The sequence below is a fragment of the Podarcis liolepis genome, assembly GCF_965112155.1.
Source record: "Podarcis liolepis genome assembly, chromosome: 7".
Lineage (NCBI taxonomy): Eukaryota > Metazoa > Chordata > Lepidosauria > Squamata > Lacertidae > Podarcis > Podarcis liolepis.
Genome location: NC_139561.1, coordinates 60,440,708 through 60,462,195, shown reverse-complemented (window position 1 = coordinate 60,462,195; position 21,488 = coordinate 60,440,708). Strand labels below are relative to the sequence as shown.

Here is a 21,488-nt window from a genome sequence, read left to right as displayed (position 1 = left end):
GCTGGAGAGGGACCATATTCATGATAGTCCAACTTGTGCAAGTAATAATGTTTTGCCAAATATCGTGAAAGGAATCAGATTTTTCTTTTCTCTTCCACATGTGGATTAGATGGGTTATTTTTTCTGCTATTGCAATCTTCCACAATTTTTTATACCATAGTCCAATGTTCAAAGTCGAGAAACAGTCTTTTTATTGTCATCTTCCCTGGCTGGGTATCCATCTAATTTTTTTGGAGGGAGGGGAAGTATCAGGTGACTAGGAGTCTACAGAATATCAGAAGAGTACCTTAGTACTTTATCCCCATCTCAAATATCCATCCTGCTCTTAGATATTCAGTAAATCAGACTGCTTGGGAGAAGAGATGGACACTAAATGGATAGGAATGCACACAGCACATGCTGCCCTTTTTGCTGAGAAACTCCATACTGTTAATTAAGCTCAACTTCTCCAACAGAGAACTTGTCAGGGAAGAATGTCTATTTTTTCCACATACACTGGTACCGTTGGTGCCACTTGAAGTTTCCAATCACATATTTTCAAGCACAGCTGAAGCATTGTACGTAAAAACCCAAAGAAAGAATTTGGGCATTCAGTTGTGAACTCTTACTTTAAAACTTTTCTTTCCCTTATGAGTAAAGCTGTAGATAAAACTTTTACCATGCCCCTATCGGTAGTATAACCAGGGGAGAGAGAAAACGAAGGGGGCTGCCAATTAGCCACTTAGCCCACATAAACCAGAAGAGCTCAGAAGGACCAAAATGAAAATAAAGAGGTGAAACGGGGACAAGAATTTTTAAAATAGATTTCTCACTCTTCCCAACTGGAAAACCTTCCAACTGCAAGATGAAGTACTAATCAAGAATGAATAAGCTTCATCAGGGGGCGGGGGGAGGGAAGAGAGAGCTCCAGCGAAACAAGCAGGGTTGCATAGTGTCTTCTCCTTCCTTCTATAGATCTACAGCAAGAGGACAGCTCCAGGAGTAACTTTTGGCAAAACTTTTGGCAAAAGTTTTATATTTTTAGAATTTGTTCCGTGATCTGCATTTCACTGTTTGTTCAGTATTTTATTGGCAGTTGTAACCCACTCTGGGATCATTCTGTACGATAAAGGGTGGGATGGAAATGTTTTAAAGCAATAAATAAACTAACACCAGTCTCAAATGCAACTCACCTTTCACATGGTGAACAATGGTCACAATATGCTGAGCAAAGAGCTCCGAGGGACTCCGCTGAGACTGGGCGGACTGGATGTGATGGAAAATGGAGCGAAACTCCTGCTCCTTTTTGTTGCTGTGCACCAGATCACGACACAGTTTGCGCTCCTGTGCCAAAATTCCGCTTGGGCTGGTAGGGAAACACACAAAGATATGCTCATTAATTGTTATGATCTCCAAAAGCAACTACTTCCAGAGAGGTGGTTTTGTTTGTCTGGCATAGTGAACAAAACAAGAAGGTACAGTGGAACCTTGGTTGTCAAACACTTCGGAAGTCGAACGTTTCGGCTTTCAAATGCCGACAACCCAGAAGAGAATGCTTCCGTTTTCAAACATGCCTCGGAAGTTGAACGGCTTCTGAGGCACATTTCTCCATTTTTTCAATGGATTTTGCCGGCCGCCCATTGTGCCTCGGTTGTCGAACGTTTCAGATGTCAAATGGTCTTCCAGAACAGATTACATTCAACAACTGAGGTTCCACTGTATCGTGACAGCTGAGTAGCTAAGAAAGAAAGAGGGTGGTGGCCCAAGGAACTCTTGAGGTGAAGCAGATAATGTACACCTTGGTCTGGATGGACAGAGTTCAGTCCACAGAAGCTCCTATCAGCAAAAAAATTGTTAGTCTCTACAATGCCACAAGACACTTGCCTTTGTATAAAAGTGAAGTAAATCAATAGCAACAGCCATCAGTATGAGGAATAAAATACACCATTGTCTAGCTATGCAAGCTTATTAGCTGTGTTTCACTTCAATGATTGTCAAGCATCTTTTCCTTTTTTGCAGCGCACCAACTCTCTGGATTATGGGGGACAAGATTGTGTGAATTCATTTGTAGGAGGCCGGTGAACATACAGTTGGCCTGGGAGCAACATGTTCAATTCAAAGACTTGTCACTGAAGGCACTTCATGATCAATTTAGGAGCAATGTTTTACTCAAGAGCAGATGCACTGAAAACACTAGACATAATTTAGGGCTATTAATTTCAAATGGGTCTACTCGGAGTATAACTAAGTTGGACACAACTCTCTATTCCAAGGTTTTATTTGCAGGTTCACATATGTTCCTCTGTCCATCCCTGCATTATTTCTCTACAGGCATTGGGACTACCATGGCTATCAGCAGGAGTGATTATGTGCACCATGAAGTTGTGCCCAACAAAGTGTCCTTTCGGATGTCTTTTGCTCAACAAAGTATCCTTTCGGATGTCTTTTGCTCAAGCTTCAAAAGTGTATTTAGGGCTTGGGAAGGTGGTGAGCTGTTTTCTGCTGTAGATTGGGCTCGCTTGCTCCAGGTGACCCTTGGACTTTATTAATTTATTAATTAGGGCAAGGGTTGGTAACATGGTGTCCACACATGCCAGTGTGCTAATCCGTACCTCCTATGGTACCCATGAAAGCTCTCAGCAAATATCCTTTGAAAAAAACACAATACACAAGAGACTGTTAGCTGTTCTTGCTCAAGTTTGTGTTTCACAGGCTCAGCCTCTCCTGCACTGAGCACATGTCTTTAAATATGGCCACATTTCAATGGATGTCAGGACTGGACATCCACCCTCCCATCTGCTCAGAACAGAAGGGAGGTGCAGAGTGGATGGGTGCAAATAATAAAATTTGTAGTAGTAGTAGTTATATGGCTTGTTCTACCTGAAAGCTAGGGTGGTATTCAACTAAGTTTGACTCAAAGCAGACCCACTGAAATGCATGGACGTAACTTAATGTTCAATGGGTCTATTCTGAGTAAAATGCAGCTGAATATCACCCCTTGACTAGCACCCCATTTTTGCAAGCTTTTTGTGATCTGCTCTTCTTTTTGGTCCTTTACAGAGACATATGCTCTGGTTCTCCCTGTCACTCCACTGCCAAAAAAAATTGGGATTAGGCAATAGCTGCATTTGCATAATGATAAACTGGTGTTTCTGGCATATTGTGGTTTATTGTGAATAAGCAGTGTGCTGGTACATGCTGCCAGATGCCTCCCGCCTTGCTTCTCTGTTAGCTTGAGAAGGAGAAACAAACCATGAAGCTTTGGCTTCCTGTTACATCTGACCCAGGATTGTGGTTTGTTGTTCCCTAAGGAGTCATGATTGCTTGCCAACCTTAAGACATCATTTGTTGTTGGCTTACTGACTGTGGATTGCTAGGGAGGAGCAAACCATGCTCTTCGGCTTGGACCTAATGGGAAGCATACACCAGCATGATGCTCACTCATTTGCAGCCATGGCAAGTGAGAAACTCTGACACATTGACATTAAAAAAGAGAGTCTCTGGGCTCTGTTATCCACCCATATGTTCCAAATAATAAAAACCAGTGAGCAGACTAGGCTGCTTGCTTACTCTCTTTGGAGAATTGCTGTACACAGTACAGAGCAATATTCCCATTTAACTTTCCCCTAAGCCTTTATTCCAACTGTGGGGCAGACACACTGCGCCTCTCACCGTGCAAGATCCTCATCAAAAGAATCCATTCGGAGGTTGACTTGGGTCTCACGAGTGATGGAAAAGGAAGACTTGCCAGTGGCCAGGCCCTCTCCCCGTGTGCCCAGCTTCTCTCTGCCCTCTGAAGTCTTTCGTGGAGGAGGAGATGTAGCATTCTTTTCCTGGCTGGCTTTGTAAGTGGTAACTCGGAAATTCTTCTCTGGAACAAAGCCTCTGTGCCCAGCTTCTGCTCTCTTGGCAACCTGCCTCTCTTCCTTCTTGGTCTGCTCAGCATAGGACTCCTCCTCCACCTCCTCAGCTTTCCTCTGCTTCTCTTTGGCTCCAGGCAAAAATACTAGGCCTTCCCATTTGCCTGATCGATCTTCCTCCTGGTTTTTATTGGAAGCAGACAACGTCTTGGACAGAAACTTCGGCTCATCATCCTCATCCTCATCAAAATTGGATTCCTTTCGCCCTTTGCCTTTAACCTTCTTCTCGGGCTCATCTGCCTCCTCTTTGCCATAGTGGCTCTCCTTGTGGAACTCTGCTATTTTCTTTTCAAAATCATCTCGGAGCTTATAGCGCTTTGGGGACTGACTTCCACGATACAACTTTTCTGTATCAGCTTTGGAGGCATACGGATCTGTTTTTGTTTTACCATCTGCTAATCCCAGGTCAGAGAAAATTCCCTTCTCTTTCATTTTTTCTTTTTCCATGTTCGACAGTTTCTGCTCTTTGTCTTTCCCATTCTCAGCTTTTTGCTCTTCCAAATACCTATTTAAAAAATAAAGTGAGAGAGACAGTCAATTCAGGAGCTCTTAGAAAGTTCTGATAAAGCAGACGATCCCTGTGTTACTGATACAAAGCTTTATTTAGCTTTTTTCTAACTCTTAATGCTTTAAAATTAGTACACCTATTCACTACAGGTGACAGAACCTTGACACACAAAGCTTAGTAAAACCATTAAAATCGTATTTAAGAACCTACTTGCCATAGCTAGAAGGCAGGAAATACGTAAAAGATCTTACCCAACCTGTGCATTCACTTACAAACCTGTTTGTGGAGAATTAACCCATCAACATTTTCACCTTGGATTGCTGTGCTTTTTAAGTAATACACAGTGGAAATAAAAGCCTCAAAAGCTACTTCAAATTTTTGGAGGAAAGTCTCCTATGGAAGCTATAGACAATTCAAAACACAAATAAAAGCAAAAAGGTTAACGGGGGGGAAATGCTTAATTGGTTGGGAGGAACACGAATACTCAGCAATATTATAAAGATGGTCAATCCCCAACTAAAACTGACAGGATGATGATTGACATATATCTAAACTATATGGGCAAGTTTCTATTTTCTAATTACAACTGGAGGTGAATTTCAAAACTATACATTGGTTGATGAGGTAACAAAATTGAGAATGGAAAAATCATTGTGGAGCATCTGAGAACAATACAATCGCTTCTTAAACAGATGTATGTATAGCTGCTGAGATCAACTAAACAACTAAAAACAATCAAAGCCTCAAAACAATGCTCCTTGTACTAACTGGTGCGTGTGACTCCCTGGGGGGAATGTATTTGCAAAGATTCAAGTAATGTTCCTGCCCAAAGAACATTTACTAACAACTATCTTTGTGCTGGATAAGTTTTACTAGATGCAAAAACTGGCTCTATGACAGCTGTTTTCTGTATCTGCTGGAAGCTGAGTCCACCAGCAGATTCCAGGGGATGACAAACATTGTTCCTATTCTTTAACAGTCTTCTCATATATTTCCAAAAGTGGGGCCTCTGCTCCTAAATTTTTACACTTGCGGTGCCTGGTAATCTGCTTTTTGGGTTTTTTAAGTACTATATTTTACAAGACTTGACACCTACACATCTAATGCTGACTCCTGAAAATCTGAAGCCAGTGCCAAGAAATTTGAGACAATTTTCTCCCCCACTCCTTCTAAAAAGGGTTTAGGAAACACCTGTTCTACATAACAGCAAAACCTATGCACAAATCTCAGTTCTACAAACTGCCTCTCGAACACACCGGGAGAACTTAAAAATAACTTACTTTCTTTTTTACTGAAAAGGTTGATTAATGCTTTTTTAAAATGCTTTTGTATGTAACTGTGCTGGATTATTTACCATAAACCAGCTTGTGACTCCCTTGGGAAAAATCCAAGGGTTTTACACCTGCTGTACACCGAGAGAAATAAGCGGCGACCATCCTTTTAAAATGAGCATATTAGGCAGCCGTGTAATAATACTTAACACAATCTCAGAGCTAGATCTGATTCTGCATGTTAGATAAAAATGAATTTGGTATATAAAGGGGCAACTGTCATTACAAAAGCTACCAAGCTCTATGCCATAGGTACTACTGCAATTTTAAAGCAGCAGTTTCATTTCTGTTAGAAAACAATAACTGCCATGCAGAGTGAAGGTCTAACTCCTACTGTTTAACAGAAATTTCCTCATGATAATGAGTTCCAACCCCAATAGCACCTATCCTCTGGTCATCCAAAACAGAGTCTGCAGTTTTGGCTACCATGGTTAGTAGCCATAAGTTATTTACACAAGTGACCACTAGTGATGTACACCAAGTACAGTAAAAGTAAGACAAATTCCTAGAGGTGTATGCATGCTTTCTGGGGAGATAATTCCTACTTGCTTCCTACTTGCAGACTAGAAACCAGTTACATGCAAAATGGAAAGGTCAATTCTTTCTTGTACTGGCTGCAACTCTTGTGTTCCTTCTGTTCAGAATGCAAGATCTGCCAGGGGGCAAACACTTTTCAGGGAGGTGACACATCTATATGATGAATTATCCTCTTCAGGAATGTCTACCAAGCTACTCAACTGTGCACTTTGAATTTCTTTGATTGCCAAGGTTTTTAACATGAAATTACTTTTGCTGGTTTATTTTTGTGTTTGAAACATTTAAAATATATATATATACATGCTGCACTGAACTGGGGTGAATAATTATATAAAGTTTCCCAATGTCATATTTTTTCCAGAGAAAATTTCCCATTTTCAGACATATGTTGTTTCATAAATGAACTAGTAATTTAATGGGCCAGTATGGAAGCAATGCTAAACCACAAGGCAGCACAACTTGAGGTCTTGAAGAGTCTATGGAACTACAACTTCCATCAATCCTAACCACCCACCATGACAGCTGGGGTTGATGGGAGTTGAACATCACATGGAGGGCCACAGGCTGTCCAATCCTTGGTTTAGGTTATTTGTACAATCTACAGACTTGTATACCAATTTCATGTTGAAAGATTCCACTTACAGATTTAAACTAATCAAAACTCTCCATTATATCAAACTCTAGGAACCTAGATTGGTTCAAGCAATCCAAGACCAAACGGTGCCTTAAGATCTAACCATAGTTAGACTAACAAGAACTACCAGAGTTTAGACATAATCAGGATTTTTTGTTAGTTTAAAACTGGAACTGGATACTTCCAATCACCTTCTCCCCACACCTCAGAGGGGAGGGCGTGGCATACAACAGCTCATGCATGTAACAGTAAACTATGGTTTAATAAGTTGTATAATTTAGCCCAATGTATAAACAGAAGCCAAATTGTGGAATGGACACCTTACTAGTAAAATTCAAAATCGAAGTTGTAATTCACTTTTCAGTTAACTATCTCTTGGAAGTGCATATTCTTACACACACCACTTCAGGTATGGTAAAATTAATCTTTAAAAAATTCAATTAATAATAATTGCCAAGTAAAGCTATGCACTAGGTCAAATACAACATTAAAATGCACCAAGTATATTTATTTAATTCCTCCCACAATAAAATATTTCAGTTCAACTACCTTTGGCTACTAAAAGATCTCTTCAGATATGTATGTAGCAAATACATTAGCATGGCATGGTTTACTTTTTGTTTTGTTTAGTTTAGTACATTATAAATCAAATAGCCATCTTAAATCTTCTCTGAAGCTCTAAGAAATTGTACAAAAACCCCACATGACTATTTTTATCTTGTATGCCACCTTGAGTAATTCTCCATTAAAAAATCAGAGATTGAAAAATAGTGTTAATAATAGTATCTCACATACCACAGCAATTAATACAATACTTAATAAAAACAATACTTTTACCACTATTACGTAAGTCTGCTTTTTATTATTTTCACAACAGATTTTTGCAACTTCTGACTACCTGAGACTAAACTTTTTACATTACTTAGCCTAATTGTGCCAATCTAACAGTCAGCTGAAAGTCAGAATAACATCAATCAAACAATCAATTTTAGGAATGAAGACAACTTGCCTTTTGGAGAAGGCTATCCCCATTTCCTCCTTCTGAGATGTCCCATAAATGGAACTGATTGTTGTGGGGCTTTTGCACACAGGACTTTTCCTTGTTGGGCTCAGGCCTGCTAAATTATGCTCAAACTGATGTGAGCCTGCCTGGAAGGAGCTGCTGCTCTGCAGAGTCGAGCCCAGCTGTGAAGGGTTGGAAGATGTAGGACTGGGCTTCTGAAGTGGGCTTGGCCTAGGTGAACGGCGCCTCACGACAACTGACTGGAGAGGGCTCTTTAGTGCTGGGCTTCGCTCTTTTGGACTCAACTCTGTCACAGCAGAGGCCCTTGATGCTGAACCTGTGCCATAAGCACCCACTTCTTGCCAAGATTTCGATCCCTCTGAGGATTTGGCATCCTGTGCAGTTCCTCCTGAGAAGGGCTGTTCCTTGGTGTCATCCCCTTGGTTGTCTCCAGCACCCTGAGACCCCCGGGTATCCTTGGAAGAAGACTTCTTCTCCTTCAATGACCGACGTTTGGAGGACTCGCCTCTGCTGTGATTAGAGGAGGATCGAGATGATGAAGACCTCCTTGACCTATCAGATGAGGACTTGTCAGAATTTCTTGAATGGCTTCTAGATCTTGGGGATGGAGATCTCCTCTTGGGTGACCGAGAACGTGAGCGTCCCCTACGAGGGCTATAGGCTTGGCGGTAGTTTTGCCAGTTGGACCTGTAATTTCCATAGCCACCTCGGTTATATTGACCCCATGGGTAGAACCCTCTGTTCCTTCCACGGAAATAATAGGGTCTCCGATAACCTCTGTTATGCCCTCGGAAATCCCGGTTCTGGTAGACCCGCTGGTGGTTCCTCTCCCTGTTATGAGATGGAGAGTATGATCTCGAACGGGACCTAGAACTGAGGAAAAAGAAAAATGTATTTGGAAATTGCTACACACAGTACTACAGCATTCTGATTGCAATACAAAGACATTAACCTGTTTTCATAATGATGCATAGGTTTTCCTTTAGCTCATCTCCAGCTTCTATCTCATAATGATAAGTATGCACTCCTTCCTTAAAAACAACCCTCAGCAATGCAGGGCAATGCAGATGGGACAAAGTTGCTATTGCTAGGATGAGCGTTTTCCTACAAAACCACTTCAGACACAGAGGAAGCAGCATTTTCTCCCTCAGAAGGCCATCCTCAGAGCACCCACCTTCCAGAGCTCAATTTGCAGCATGGGGCAAATGTACCCAATTGGGTAAAGAGGAAACCGTTATTTGTAACCTTTGTTTTATCTACTATAACCCACCAAGATTCCACTTGATGGATGATTTGTTTTTGTTTTTAAAAGGCAACATAAAGCTCTCTTCCCCCACACGTGACAGAAAAATTGAACAAGAAATGGAGTATCAGACATTATTCTGTCTTGCTATAAGGGAGTTAAATGGCCAGCAACTTTCTGCCATCAGGGCACACTACTCAAACAAACAGATCTTTTTTAGGTTCAAGTCTTTTGTGTTTGTGGATGTTTAAAGCAATATTATGTGACTGAGTATATTTTTATATTTAATACACCACATTAAATAGACGTATCTAGTATGAGGGGCATGATGTGGAAGATACAATTTCAGGATTAAGTTCCCTTTGTTTGGGTTATAGTGTGTCAGACTAGGATCAGACAGATCCAGGTTTAAGTCCCCACTTAGCCATGAAGTTCAGAGAGTGATGTTGGCTTGGTCACTACTCTTGCAGTCTATTCACTTCATGTAACAACTGATACAAAGCTACTAATAAATCCCACTGGTGCTTACAAATGGGGTGCAGCTGCCCATGAATGCTAGAGTGAGACTTGAAATAGCAAGTGCTTTGCAGGAAAAAGAAGGCCAGATGCTGCATCTCCCAACTGAAGGATTGGGGTGGGGAGATGACCGAGCAGGGAACAAAACTGCAACTGAAGCCCCGAAGAACCACAAACCAGAATAGCCCCAATGGATGACTAATCTGAGATTAGGCAAGGATTATGTAACAAGAAGTTGTGCTGGTGAGGAGCTACACAGTCAAATGAAAACAGGTTTAAAAACAGAAAAGCAAGGTCTGCAGGAAAAGCAAGGTCTGGTACAATTTCTACACAAAGAGAAGTTGCTGTCTTGTTTCTTCCATGAATCCAGCCTCTTTTACTATTAAGAAAAAAACAGAGCAGCTTACCTTGGATTCTGTCTCATTCGCAAACAGTTTCAGCAACGTTAAGAAGGAATAGACATGCACACAGCCTGGTGCAGACAGTGAAAATGAGCTAATTATGAGGTGTTCCACAGCCCACGTAGGAGCCAGTCCCTAGACAGCTACTGCATTTTGTTATCAATTAACAGCTGAGGGACCTGTTGCCTGATCCTTCCAAAATCCATTTTGCCATTTTAAGAGGCATGGAAAATGAAAAGTTTCCCTTCAAAGATCTGTGGAGGCTGTTCATGAGAAATCATTTGAAAAGACACAGCACATGAAATGCAGCTGAGGTTGTGCAGCTGGGGGGCGGGGGGAGAACATGCAAGTTATTTCTCCCCAAAGCTTGCAGCTGAGTAACTGCATGGGTTCAAAGCCACTACAGAAAATAGAGCTACTGGGGTGGAACGACTCCTACAAAGAACTAAATAGATTATGACTAGAGCTGAGGCAGAGAAGGGGAATTCCCTGGAGAAAGACACAAATGTAATACAAGCCACATTCTCTGCAGTCGAGACACCAAACGCAACCAGCTGCCCAAGCTGCTTCCCTCTACCACAACAAGATTCTGACCAGCAAGCCTATTATCCCTAAGAAATGAAGCCTGCGTAAGGCAGGAAACCTACCTCAGTGAGTTTTCTATACTTTTCCTAGATTTGCATTCCCCAGCCTCTTCCATTTTACTTCTCCAGCCAAGTCATATGCATAATCAAAGTTTCTCCAAAAGCTGTCTGTAACCAGCGACATTTTGCATGCTGGGCTCATTCTCCATTGGCAGAGCTCCCCTCAATGAAGCCGGACATTCCCAGCCTACTGGTAAGCCCTTCCTAATGCTTTTACCCTCTGTAAGGAGATCGTTTGTGCTTTGGCTCCTCTCCTCTTTCTGGCATTGTCCTTTTCTCCACCCCCTGTTGCATTTTACTGTTCCCTTTCTGTATCTTTCTCAGAAACCAAACACACTAATTATTAACAGCCACTTATGCTTCTGTCCCAACAGTTACAGAAAATCTGCGAGCCTTTTACCATTATTTTTAAAAGGTAACAAAATAAATGGCTGATATAAACAAAATCTAACTAGAGACTCAAAATCTTCTGAAAAGTAAAGCAACACAATGAACAGGCAAGTGGGGTTTGGTTCTGCAGGATGTGCCAATAAACAGATCCCAGAAATTATTCAGAATGTTGTTCTTGTTAACAGTCCAGGTTTAAATAACCAACTGGAAAAGCACAGAATTGGTACCCTTTCCTAACTTTCAATAGGGAAAATCTTCATCAATCTTTCTCTGCAATATAGCTCTCTGCTGCATCATTCTTAGATATATATCCTGAGCAGTGAGTTAAGATCAGTAACTTTTCCTTAGAGACAAAGTTCTTGCAATTACAAATCTAATCACAAGGACATTTAAAGAGATAGAATAGAAATCCAAATGTAAAATCTTGGGCACAGACTTTACTATGATTGCTGAAGAACAGGTAAAGATACACCCCCTCTGTTCTGCTCCCTCTGCAATTTTAGGCATTTCTCAAAGTCAGAATAATTCCAGAGGCAACTGGCCAGTTGCTCAGAACGTTTGACAATAACCAACTTCAAAAACAACAACTCAAAAGGGCCTAGTACAACCAAAACACAGAGAACACTGGGTTAAAAAAGCTACCCACTTCATGGCCGAGCAAGAGCTATTTGGATGGTAAGGTTATAAAAATAGAACTGGTTGGCAGACAAAGGAAGTAACTTAAGATGGTAGAATAAATTGGAATCTAGCAAAAGCTTTCCGCAGGAGAATTCCCATTTGTGCAGGGCTCCCCTCAGGTAAAAAGAAAGGAACACAACACCATCAGAAGCAAGCAATGGCACTTACCTGAGCCTGCGTTTTCTTGATCGAGAAACAGACCGGGATCGGGACCGAGATTTTGAGAAAGACCGGGACCGGGATCGAGAACCAGATCTTGAACGAGAGGAACGGGACCCCGATTTGGATTTATTTGTTTTTGACATTTTTTCTCACTCCTTTCACTTAATTCTGTCAACATAGAGGGAAAAATAAAAACAACAAATGAATCAATTTCCAGATTCTTTCCTTGGTTGTTTGAAGATGTCCAAGAATAGCAAAATTCTCTTTGCAAAGCAAATAACATATATCCAACAGCCTTTGCAAGTTAGCTCTAAAAAGAACACCAGAAAACTTGAGAAGTCTCTGGACTAGTTTAGACACCCTTTTATTCAACAATTCCAATCCTGCTTTTGATTTAAGTCTACTAATCACAAAGACTATACATGTCCAGGTTCCTGTAACTATTCCTTTATGTGGTGAGAATGGAGTCCTAACAGTCACCAACTAACGCACTTAAGACAAAAGAACACTTACATACTATCTCCCATGGATGAGGTGCCGACTCTTTGAAAAGCCCTGCCGCTGGTAAACCAAGTTATACACTTGTTACTATCAAGCAGCCACTAGGGACTCTTGTTGCAGCCAAAATAAATCAGGAACCCTTCCAAATATTTCAAGGGTTCAAATGTTGGTGATGGAAAAGAAGTTTCTCTATAGCACTCAACAGCTTTGAATAATCAATTAATAATTTTAACAGGAAGAACTGTAGCAAAATTATCTCAAACGGAAATCCCACGATTATAGAAAAAAGCAGGGGCAAATCAACCATCAGCATGACGCAGTTGTAACAAAGCAGAGAATGATTAGGTGGTTTCTCAATGACGATTTTGTGTGTGTCCAGTTTTACACCCAGGGAAAAACCCAGCACGTGACAGAAAAACACACAATTTTAAAGAGAAAACATCAAATACCAATACAAATGAGAAGCAACTTTATTCAATGCCACTCAAAATATCCTAATTCAAAATAGAAAAAAGCATTATCTTTTTAATTGGTTTTATAAAGTACTACAAACATAAAACACTTGCAGAAACCCTATAAAAAGCAACTTACTACGAATCTGTTTATTTCTGCAAACGTTTTCCATAAATCATATTTGGAATTTTTGCTTTCAAAATTGGCAACTTTAACATAATCCACAAAACAGCTCTTGGTACAAGACTCGTTTCACCCTCAACCCAGCACAGTTCTAATTCAGGGTAGCAATAAAAAGAGTGAGTGCTCCCTTTCATTCCCAAGCCATTTTTGAAATGTAACGGGTAAAGTGGCATACCTCAAGTAATCCTGAGTGAGGACCTGAAATCCTCCCTCTACTTCTGCCAGGACTGTTTAGTAGACCTAACTCCATAAGCTAACACCTGGCCTGGCCCATCACTTTCACTGTACAAAGAGCAAACTGAAGCTCAAGTTCTGTTCAGCAAAGTAGGTTTTGACTTCATTCATCAGTCACCCCTTAACTGGGAATACTTTTGCTTCTTAGAAACTAAGGACAAATTCAGTTGTTGTTTCTGCCACACACTCTCCTATACACATTCCAAGCAATTAAATAGAGTGAAGCAACAACACAATTGAGTTCCAGACAGTGTGGTCTCAAGGGTTAACACTTCACCCTCCTCCCACTCCAGCAGAAGTGCTCCTATTTCAGAGTCAGCTGTGTTCTGAGCATTCAAGAAGCCCTAGATTAGATTTTAAAGATTTCAGCCTCTGCTGACATGTACCCAACAGGATATAAATGTTGGAAGAGATAAAAAAAGAGATGACAATCAGAACAGGCTCCAAAGAGCACATATTTCAGTGGCATGTGCGAGCGAGCGAGCGAGCGGCGTGCGCGCACACACACACACACACACACACGTGCCACTGAAATATGTGTTCTTTGGAGCCTGTTCATTCATTCTCTCATTCATACACACACACACACACACACACACACACACACACACACAGTTTAGTTCTTCCTTGAAATGTGCCAGAAAAATCTACAACTTTTACAGATGCATACCTCTCATGCATGATGCTACTTAGATTTGTACATATAAATCAGGAAAAGGGAACATTTGCAGCCTTCCAGATGTTATTGGACTTCAACTCACAACAGTCCCAGGCATCATTGGTAAATGACTGCAGTCCCGCAACATCTGAAGGGCCACATGTCCCCCCCAATAAAAACAGGGGTGTAGTGGTAAAATTTTAAAGTCCAGGTATACCTTGGAGATATTGCAGGTTTCGTTCCAGACCATCACAATAAAGCGAATATTGCAATAAAGCAAGTCACACCAATTTTTTTTTGTTTTCAAGTGCATATAAAAGTTATGTTTACACCAGTGGAGGTATGCCTGTACAAACACACATAATGACAGCCCTCATTGCTATCGCCCCCCTCCCCGCAAGGAGAATTCAATAATGCAGGCACAACAAAGAGCAACAGAACACAGCATAATACCCAATTTATTAAGATTATATAGGAAATCATGAGCATGGAAATTCCTAAACATATGGAGTTTTTCTAAACAGTTGGCTGTCAATTAACTGCTGCATTTCAACAAATTCTGACCCACAGCTCTCTACTTTTAAAAAATATATTTTTCTAGAAATGTTTTCAGAATTGTACAAAACAGTAAAATAAACATGAAGAATCTCTTAAATGTAATGTACATCTCATTCTTTGCCAAAAAAGAATGAGCACTTTTTATGGAAATAAGACCTTTAAAACAATTTTCAGAGGGATGTGACTCTACCAGCAGTAATAGGAACTTTAAAAAAACAAGGCCCTAAATATAGTTGAGCACGTATAATGAACTCACACAATGTAAAAAATAAACAAAGAAGTCAAAGAATCAGAATTGGAAGAACATAAAATGGTTTAGTCCGATGCCCTGCTGATGCAAGATATCCACTACCATGGAATCCCTGACAGCTGGCCATTCAGCCTCTACAGTGGTGCCTGGCAAGACGAAATTAATTCGTTCCGCAAGTCTCTTTGTCTTGCGAGTTTTTCGTCTTGCGATGCACGGTTTCCCATAGGAATGCATTGAAAATCAATTAATGCGTTCCTAGGGAAACCGCCTTCAGACCAGGTCCAGGGACAGTCTGTCCCCGGACCTCTTCTGAAGGCTGGGGGGGGGGCAAGGGCTTTTCTTCCCACCCCCAGCATTTTAAAAAACCCCGGGACAGCAGAGGACTTCTCCGCTGTCCGGGCGATCTTAAAATGCTGGCGGGCGGCATTTTAAAATCGCCCCGGGACAGCGGAGGACTTCCGGGGCGATTTAAAAGCCCCTGGGAAGGCAGGCAGGGGGGACAAAGACTTTCATCCCCCGCCCGCCTTCAGAAGAGGTCCTGGACCTCTTCTGAAGGCGGGCGGGGGGCGAAAGTCTTTGCTCCCCCCCCCCCACCTTCAAAAGCCCTCCGGGACAGGCAGGCAGGCAGGGGGGAGCAAAGACTTTCGCCCCCCGCCCGCCTTCAGAAGGTGTTCCCTCCCCCCCACCCGGCTTCAGAGCACCGTTCCGAAGCCGGGCGGCGGCGGCAGGTGTTCCCTCCCCCCCGCCCGGCTTCGGAGCACCGTTCCGAAGCCGGGCGGCGGCGGGAGGTGTTCCCTCCCCCCCGCCCGGCTTCGGAGCACCGTTCCGAAGCCCGGCGGCGGGTGGAGGTGTTCCCGCCCCACCGCCCGGCTTCGGAGGAGCCTTCCGAAGCCCGGCGGCGGCGGGAGGAGGTGTCCCCGCCCCGCCGCCAGGCTTCGGAGGAGGTCCGAGGACAGTGGGGAAGACGCGCTGCGCTTCCCCGCTGTCCCTGAGATTTCCCTATGGGCTGTCGTCTTGCGAAGCAAGCCCATAGGGAAATTCGTTTTGCGAAGCGCCTCCAAAACGGAAAACCCTTTCGTCTAGCGGGTTTTCCGTCTTGCGAGGCGTTCGTCTTGCGGGGTACCACTGTACTTAAAAACTTCTAAGGATGCAGCCCTATGATGAAACCCATTTGCTGATTTGCCATGGACTGAGTCCATAACAAGAATTAGTGTTACACGGTATTTAAGATAGAAGTTGTATCCAACATTACTTGGATCACTGAAATTAATGGGCATGACTAAATCAGGTCCATTAATTTCAATGGGTCTACTTGGAGTATGACTAATGCAGGATACAATCCACTGGCTTTTTTTGGCATGTTTTTAAAAACTGTGTTCTACCCTGCCTGGTCAGAAAGTGGTCTATAAATATTTTAAATAAATTTGCATAAAGGTTATGCAACATACACACTCAAGCCCTGTGGGCAACCTACCTTACTTGGACTGCTTTGTCACAACTTGATGGTTGCCTGGCACTGTCTCCTTCCACTTGAAATAAAAAAATTCTGCAAAATAAAAGTAATTGTTAATATTGCAACTGCTCACATGAGAACACCCACAATAACCATTCTACCTTGAAGAAAGGTGTAAAGGCAGCGCTACTCTAATTAAGCCTTCCTCAAATCTGTTACTCTAGCACAAACCACTTTGTTTTCTCAAGTAACTGTGTCCATGTATAAGCCTACCAAACTTGAACACACCTCAGTAGTAATCTCACACTTCTCCAGTCCCTGCAAGGAGAGACAACCAGCAAAATTTACAGAGACTATGGCTGTGAAAACATTCAGTTAGTTGTCTACTGGTCGGTCTCCTAGTATCATCATATGGCTTTCTGACTGACAAACAAACAAACAAACCTGAGGGCAAAGACTGTGAATGTTTTTATTAAACTGCAAGCTGCTGGAGAGCTCTTCTGGATGAAGGGCAGGGGAAAAGTCAGCTTGCATTGTCAGCCTCACAAGCAAGCACTAGAAATAGGTTATCATGTTCCTGCTATGTCCTCACAGCTTTAAAAAGATTTTCAAAAAGTAACACGAAAATTTTTATGCTGTCTGGGGTGGCTTTATAGCTTATACAAATAATGAGACATAAGGCAGTACTATTTAAATTATTTTAATATATTTAAATTATTATTATTTGTTCTTTCCTCCCACCTTCATATGAACTCCTGTCAATCAAAATATTTATTTCTTTGTTGTCAACCATCCAAGCAATATGTTGCTATGCATCATTTTTTGTCTGTTAAAATTGTAATGGTTTTGGAATATACACTCTGACATAACTTTGTTAGTGTGCTTGGAGAAGTTCTCTGAGTGTTCGCTGTTGTTGTGTTTTATTTTTATTTTCATCTTGTGTAATTGTTGCATACCATATGTACCGTATTTTTCGCTCTATAAGAAGCACCAGACCATGAGACGCACCTAGTTTTTGGAGGAGGAAAACAAGAAAAAAAAAAAATTCTGAATCTCAGAAGCCAGAACAACAAGAGGGATCGCTGCACAGCGAAAGCAGCGATCTCTCTTGCTATTCTGGCTTCTGGGATAGCTTCACAGCCTGAAATCGCTCCATAAGATACACACATTTCCCCTTACTTTTTAGGAGGGAAAAAGTGAGTCTTATAGAGCAAAAAATACGGTAATTAAAAGTAAATAAATAATGTTTTGAGAGGCATTTAAGTTAAAAAAGAGAAAGGTAGACAGAAAGTATAAAACAAATATGTGAATAGGTACCATCTGTACCCATATCCTGCATAAGGTCCACCAAACCCTAGCACGGGGTAAGGAACCTCTGGCCCATGGGCCAATCCAGGCTTAGCAAACAGTGTCCACCTGCCCCACACCTGACATCATTTGTGTGGTCAGGTGTGTAGCAGGAAGAGACATGGCAGGATTGGGCGCATGAGTGAGATCCCCATGTGGAACTCAACTATGCAGCTGGTGTCTGCAGAAAACAGCTTTGTGCTCCAGGCTTTGCCAAGCAAAGGGCTGGCAAAGCTCCTTGCACTTTGGTTCCCAAGTGCCTGACAACCAGTGTTATGCAAGGGACTTTTGAGAGGTTAGCAGGACAATCTACCTATCAAAGTTGGCCTGTGGGGGTGGGAAGGGATTATGACCTGCTGGGCCAGAAAGATTTCCCACCCATGCCTTCGAATGAGCCACTGCTCTCGTTCCTCTTCCTGCTACCCACACATTGATCGCAGAAGCTGGAGTCTCTGTCTAGAATTGCTGTGCTCAACAATCATATATGCCAAGACAAATAAAGCTTTAACTGCCACATAAATCTGTCAGCAGAAATTTCCAGGGGGGGGGGTAAGCTGTGCTAGTTTGTTGCAGCAAAAACAATAAAGAGCCTTGTCACCTTAGAAGGCAACCACAATTTCATGAACCAGTCTAAGTTGCCACAAAACTCATTGGTTTGAATCCTTAGACAAATCCCCCCAACCCATCTGAAGAAGTGTGCATGCACACGAAAGCTCATACCAAGAACTAACTTAGTTGGTCTTTAAGGTGCTACTGGAAGGAACTTTTTTAATTTGACTATGGCAGACCAACATGGCTACCTATCTGTAACCATCCTACACTGTTCAAGAGGGGGCCCCCCACAACAAGGCATTTGGGGGGGGGGTCCACTGCAGAGAAGAGATGGGAATAGGAAACGTTCTGTCCATGCACTTCCTGAAGTTAACTAATCTTGGGGTTTGCTGTTATGCTGATAACAGAAGTAAGCTTATCAAATGCTGATTTTTTTCAATTGCTGTTGCTTTAGCTTGACTGAAATTGCTCTTAAATGCTAATGATTAACCAAGAATGGGAGCTGAAGAACAAAATTTCTGCAGAGAAGCACTGGTCTTAAAAATGAAGGGTGCAAAACTATAATGGTCTCAAATGCTTAAAAAATCTGTGCTGCAGACTGTTACACTTGTTTTCTGGAGTTGGGAAGAAAATGTGAATGCAAGACACCTTTCATGGATGAAACTTAATAATACTTATGATCCAACAACTTTATTTTTATTATGAAACAAAGAGCTAACTACCATACCTTCATAAACTACCAATAGACAGAGTTTTGTTGTTTTGTTTTGTTTGCTAGAGAGGCTTAACTTCTGCTTGGGAGCACAATGAAATCAGAACAAAGCAGATTGGAAAAAGTGTGCCCCAGTTAGAAAGGACCAGAACTGCCTTGCCTGCTAGGCAACCCCCGTTGCCTGCAATCAATTCACAAGAGGAAAACCATAGCATGGCATACACAAAGAGCAGGTGCTTAGCGGAAAGGTACTGGCAAACCAAATGCAGGCAGCAACTGTTTTAGGCACGTCCAATATGTGTGTGACTGCACATTCGTTCATCATGCTGACGTAGAACGGGGCAGAACAGGCTTATACAGGCCCTGTCAATGTATGTATTGGGGGGGGGGGTTCCTGGAACGTTACCCCCATGCAAATTGGTCATTGCCTGTAGCTGTAGATGATGTACATGGGCAAGCCAAGTGCAGGGTCACCTCTCTAGATGTACCATGAGAACACTATCTCAACTCCAAAAATGGCAGTCAGTTGAAGACCTCAGCAAGGTATAATTAAATGCAGTGCTTTTTTTCTAAAACAAAATTTAGGAGTACAGTGGACACTCGGGTTGTGAACGTGATCCGTGCAGGAGGCACATTCGCAACCTGCAGAGCCACGTCTGCACACGCATGGGTTGCGATTCAGCGCTTCTGCGCATGCGCTACCGCCGAAACCCAGAAGTAACCCGTTCCGGTACTTCTGGGTTTCGGCACGTCCGTAACCCAAAAAAACGCAACCTGAAGCGTCTGTAACCCGAGGTATGACTGTACTCTCATTCCGTCTGAGACTTAGGAAACACCATGACAGGAAATGAGGCCGCCATCGGGAGTAGCAACGGAACTGACGATTCACTGTGCTAAAGAAACGAAAAATGTTTAAAACTTTAGTTTCTTCTCCTGTTACAATTCACAAAATGTTTAGGGGTGTGTGTACCCCTGCGTACTTCCAGACTAAAGGCACTGATTAAATTAAAACATACATATTGAAAAATTATATACTGATTAGAAAAATATGATTCCCTGTTTTAACTATGTTCCATGATTCAAAATAAGCCATAAGAAATATCAGGTGTTGGAAACAAAAGCAGTTTTTGCACATACTGTGACCCTCAAATCATCTTAATCCCTGAGCCACTCATTTTCCACTGTTAATCAGGTGCAGTCCACAAGTTCCACTTTCCCGCAAAAAGTTGCTCTGTGCATAGAAAGATTTTACACCAGGCTCTTTTTGTCCGCAAATCAAATCACTTGCATGCTGTAGTGTAAAGTTATCAATAACACAGATATAAAAGGATATGTTGCTTTGTATTTTACACTTCTGAAGTGTTTGGGGAGGGAAACCTGGGACTCTGCAATTGGAAGTTGTTTGCTTTGCTTTCCTACTGCCACGACTGCAAACCAAAGGCAAGTAAGGCTTCATTTTTTATGCTATTTTTTAAGCTGGAGAGGAAAACATACCTTTTGTTCAACACAACAAAGCCCAGAAGTCCCTCACCAGCAGGTGTGGCAGTAAAGTGAGCACTCCTCAATGTAGTCAGTCCTATCAATCCACCTGCAATTTTTTAAAAACAAGAAGTCACCACCTGTTCCATCTCAATCTCAAAGCACTGAGGACACAGTATGCAATCTCAAAGGATGTTTTAATTGTATTGCACCTAAAAACAGACCATTTATTATCTTCACACCTTGCCATAATTAAGCAGCGATTAACCCTTAGCCACTAGCTTTGGGCTATACAGTCATACCTTGGGTTAAAGTAGCTTCGGGTTGAGTGTTTTCGGATTGCACTCTGCGACAACCGTGTTCCGTTACTTCTGGGTATCGCCACTCGCGCATGCGCAGATGCTCAAAATGACATCACACGCATGCACAGATATGGCGAATCGCGACCCGCAGACGGCTCCAGAACAGATCCCGTTCACATCCAGAGGTACCACTGTATGCTATGGCCTCTCCCCAGGAGAGGCCTATTGCCTTTGAAGTCTGTCCTAACCAGATAGGAGTCTGCTGTATTTCTCTCTCTCTCTCTTTTGCATAATATTTTATTAAAGCATTTTCATAATACAATAAGAGGGGGGGGGGACTAATTTAAATGAAAAGGAAAAAGGAAAAAGGAAAAGGAAAAGGAAAAGGAAAGAAAACCTAGAGTTCTCTCTCAAAGGAAGCTCTTAACCTTTGTCTGATGCAGAAAGTGGTGGACCCTCCCAGCTCTCACCCAGAAGCTTTCCTTTCTTCTCCCAGTCTCTCACCTATCACCTTCATATTTGTGCAATCCTAGGCCCCCATAATGGCCTAGAGCAGAGGACACCAGGGAAAACAAATGGGGGAAGAGAGAAAAAAGACGTTAAAAAGAAGTAAAGAACAGAAGAAAAAGGAAAACTAAATAAATAAAATGGACTTCTGCTTTTCTGGCCTCATTTACATAAAAGAAATTATTCAAAATATTCACTCTAGGATGACATCCAACTGTTCTACTTTCTGCTAAGCAATATTTTTTCCAATTTTTAGACACAAATGTCTCAAATTCATTCATTTTCCTTTCCACACAAAAAGTCCAAAAGGGGTTTTCTATTATTAATAAATA

At 42.0% G+C, this 21,488-nt stretch overlaps 1 protein-coding gene across 9 annotated transcripts in view; it reads right to left on the bottom strand.

Moving 5' to 3' along the window:
• Positions 1–21,488, bottom strand: part of THRAP3 (thyroid hormone receptor associated protein 3) — a 41,738-nt gene that overhangs the window by 10,038 nt on the left and 10,212 nt on the right. For 5 of the 9 annotated variants that reach the window (XM_083511583.1, XM_083511588.1, XM_083511586.1 and 2 more), the window contains exons 2-7: positions 20,363–20,456; positions 16,279–16,350; positions 11,974–12,135; positions 7,919–8,806; positions 3,652–4,404; positions 1,173–1,345 (exon numbers count right to left, since the gene is read on the bottom strand). In XM_083511583.1, coding sequence (XP_083367709.1) covers positions 1,173–1,345; positions 3,652–4,404; positions 7,919–8,806; positions 11,974–12,110 — 1,951 coding nt within the window. In that variant the 5' untranslated portion in view covers positions 12,111–12,135; positions 16,279–16,350; positions 20,363–20,456. Of the gene's footprint in view, positions 1–1,172; positions 1,346–3,651; positions 4,405–7,918; positions 8,807–10,740; positions 10,957–11,973; positions 12,136–16,278; positions 16,351–20,362; positions 20,457–21,488 lie in introns of those variants that run through there. The other 4 variants (XM_083511585.1, XM_083511590.1, XM_083511591.1 and 1 more) reach the window with 3 other exon arrangements.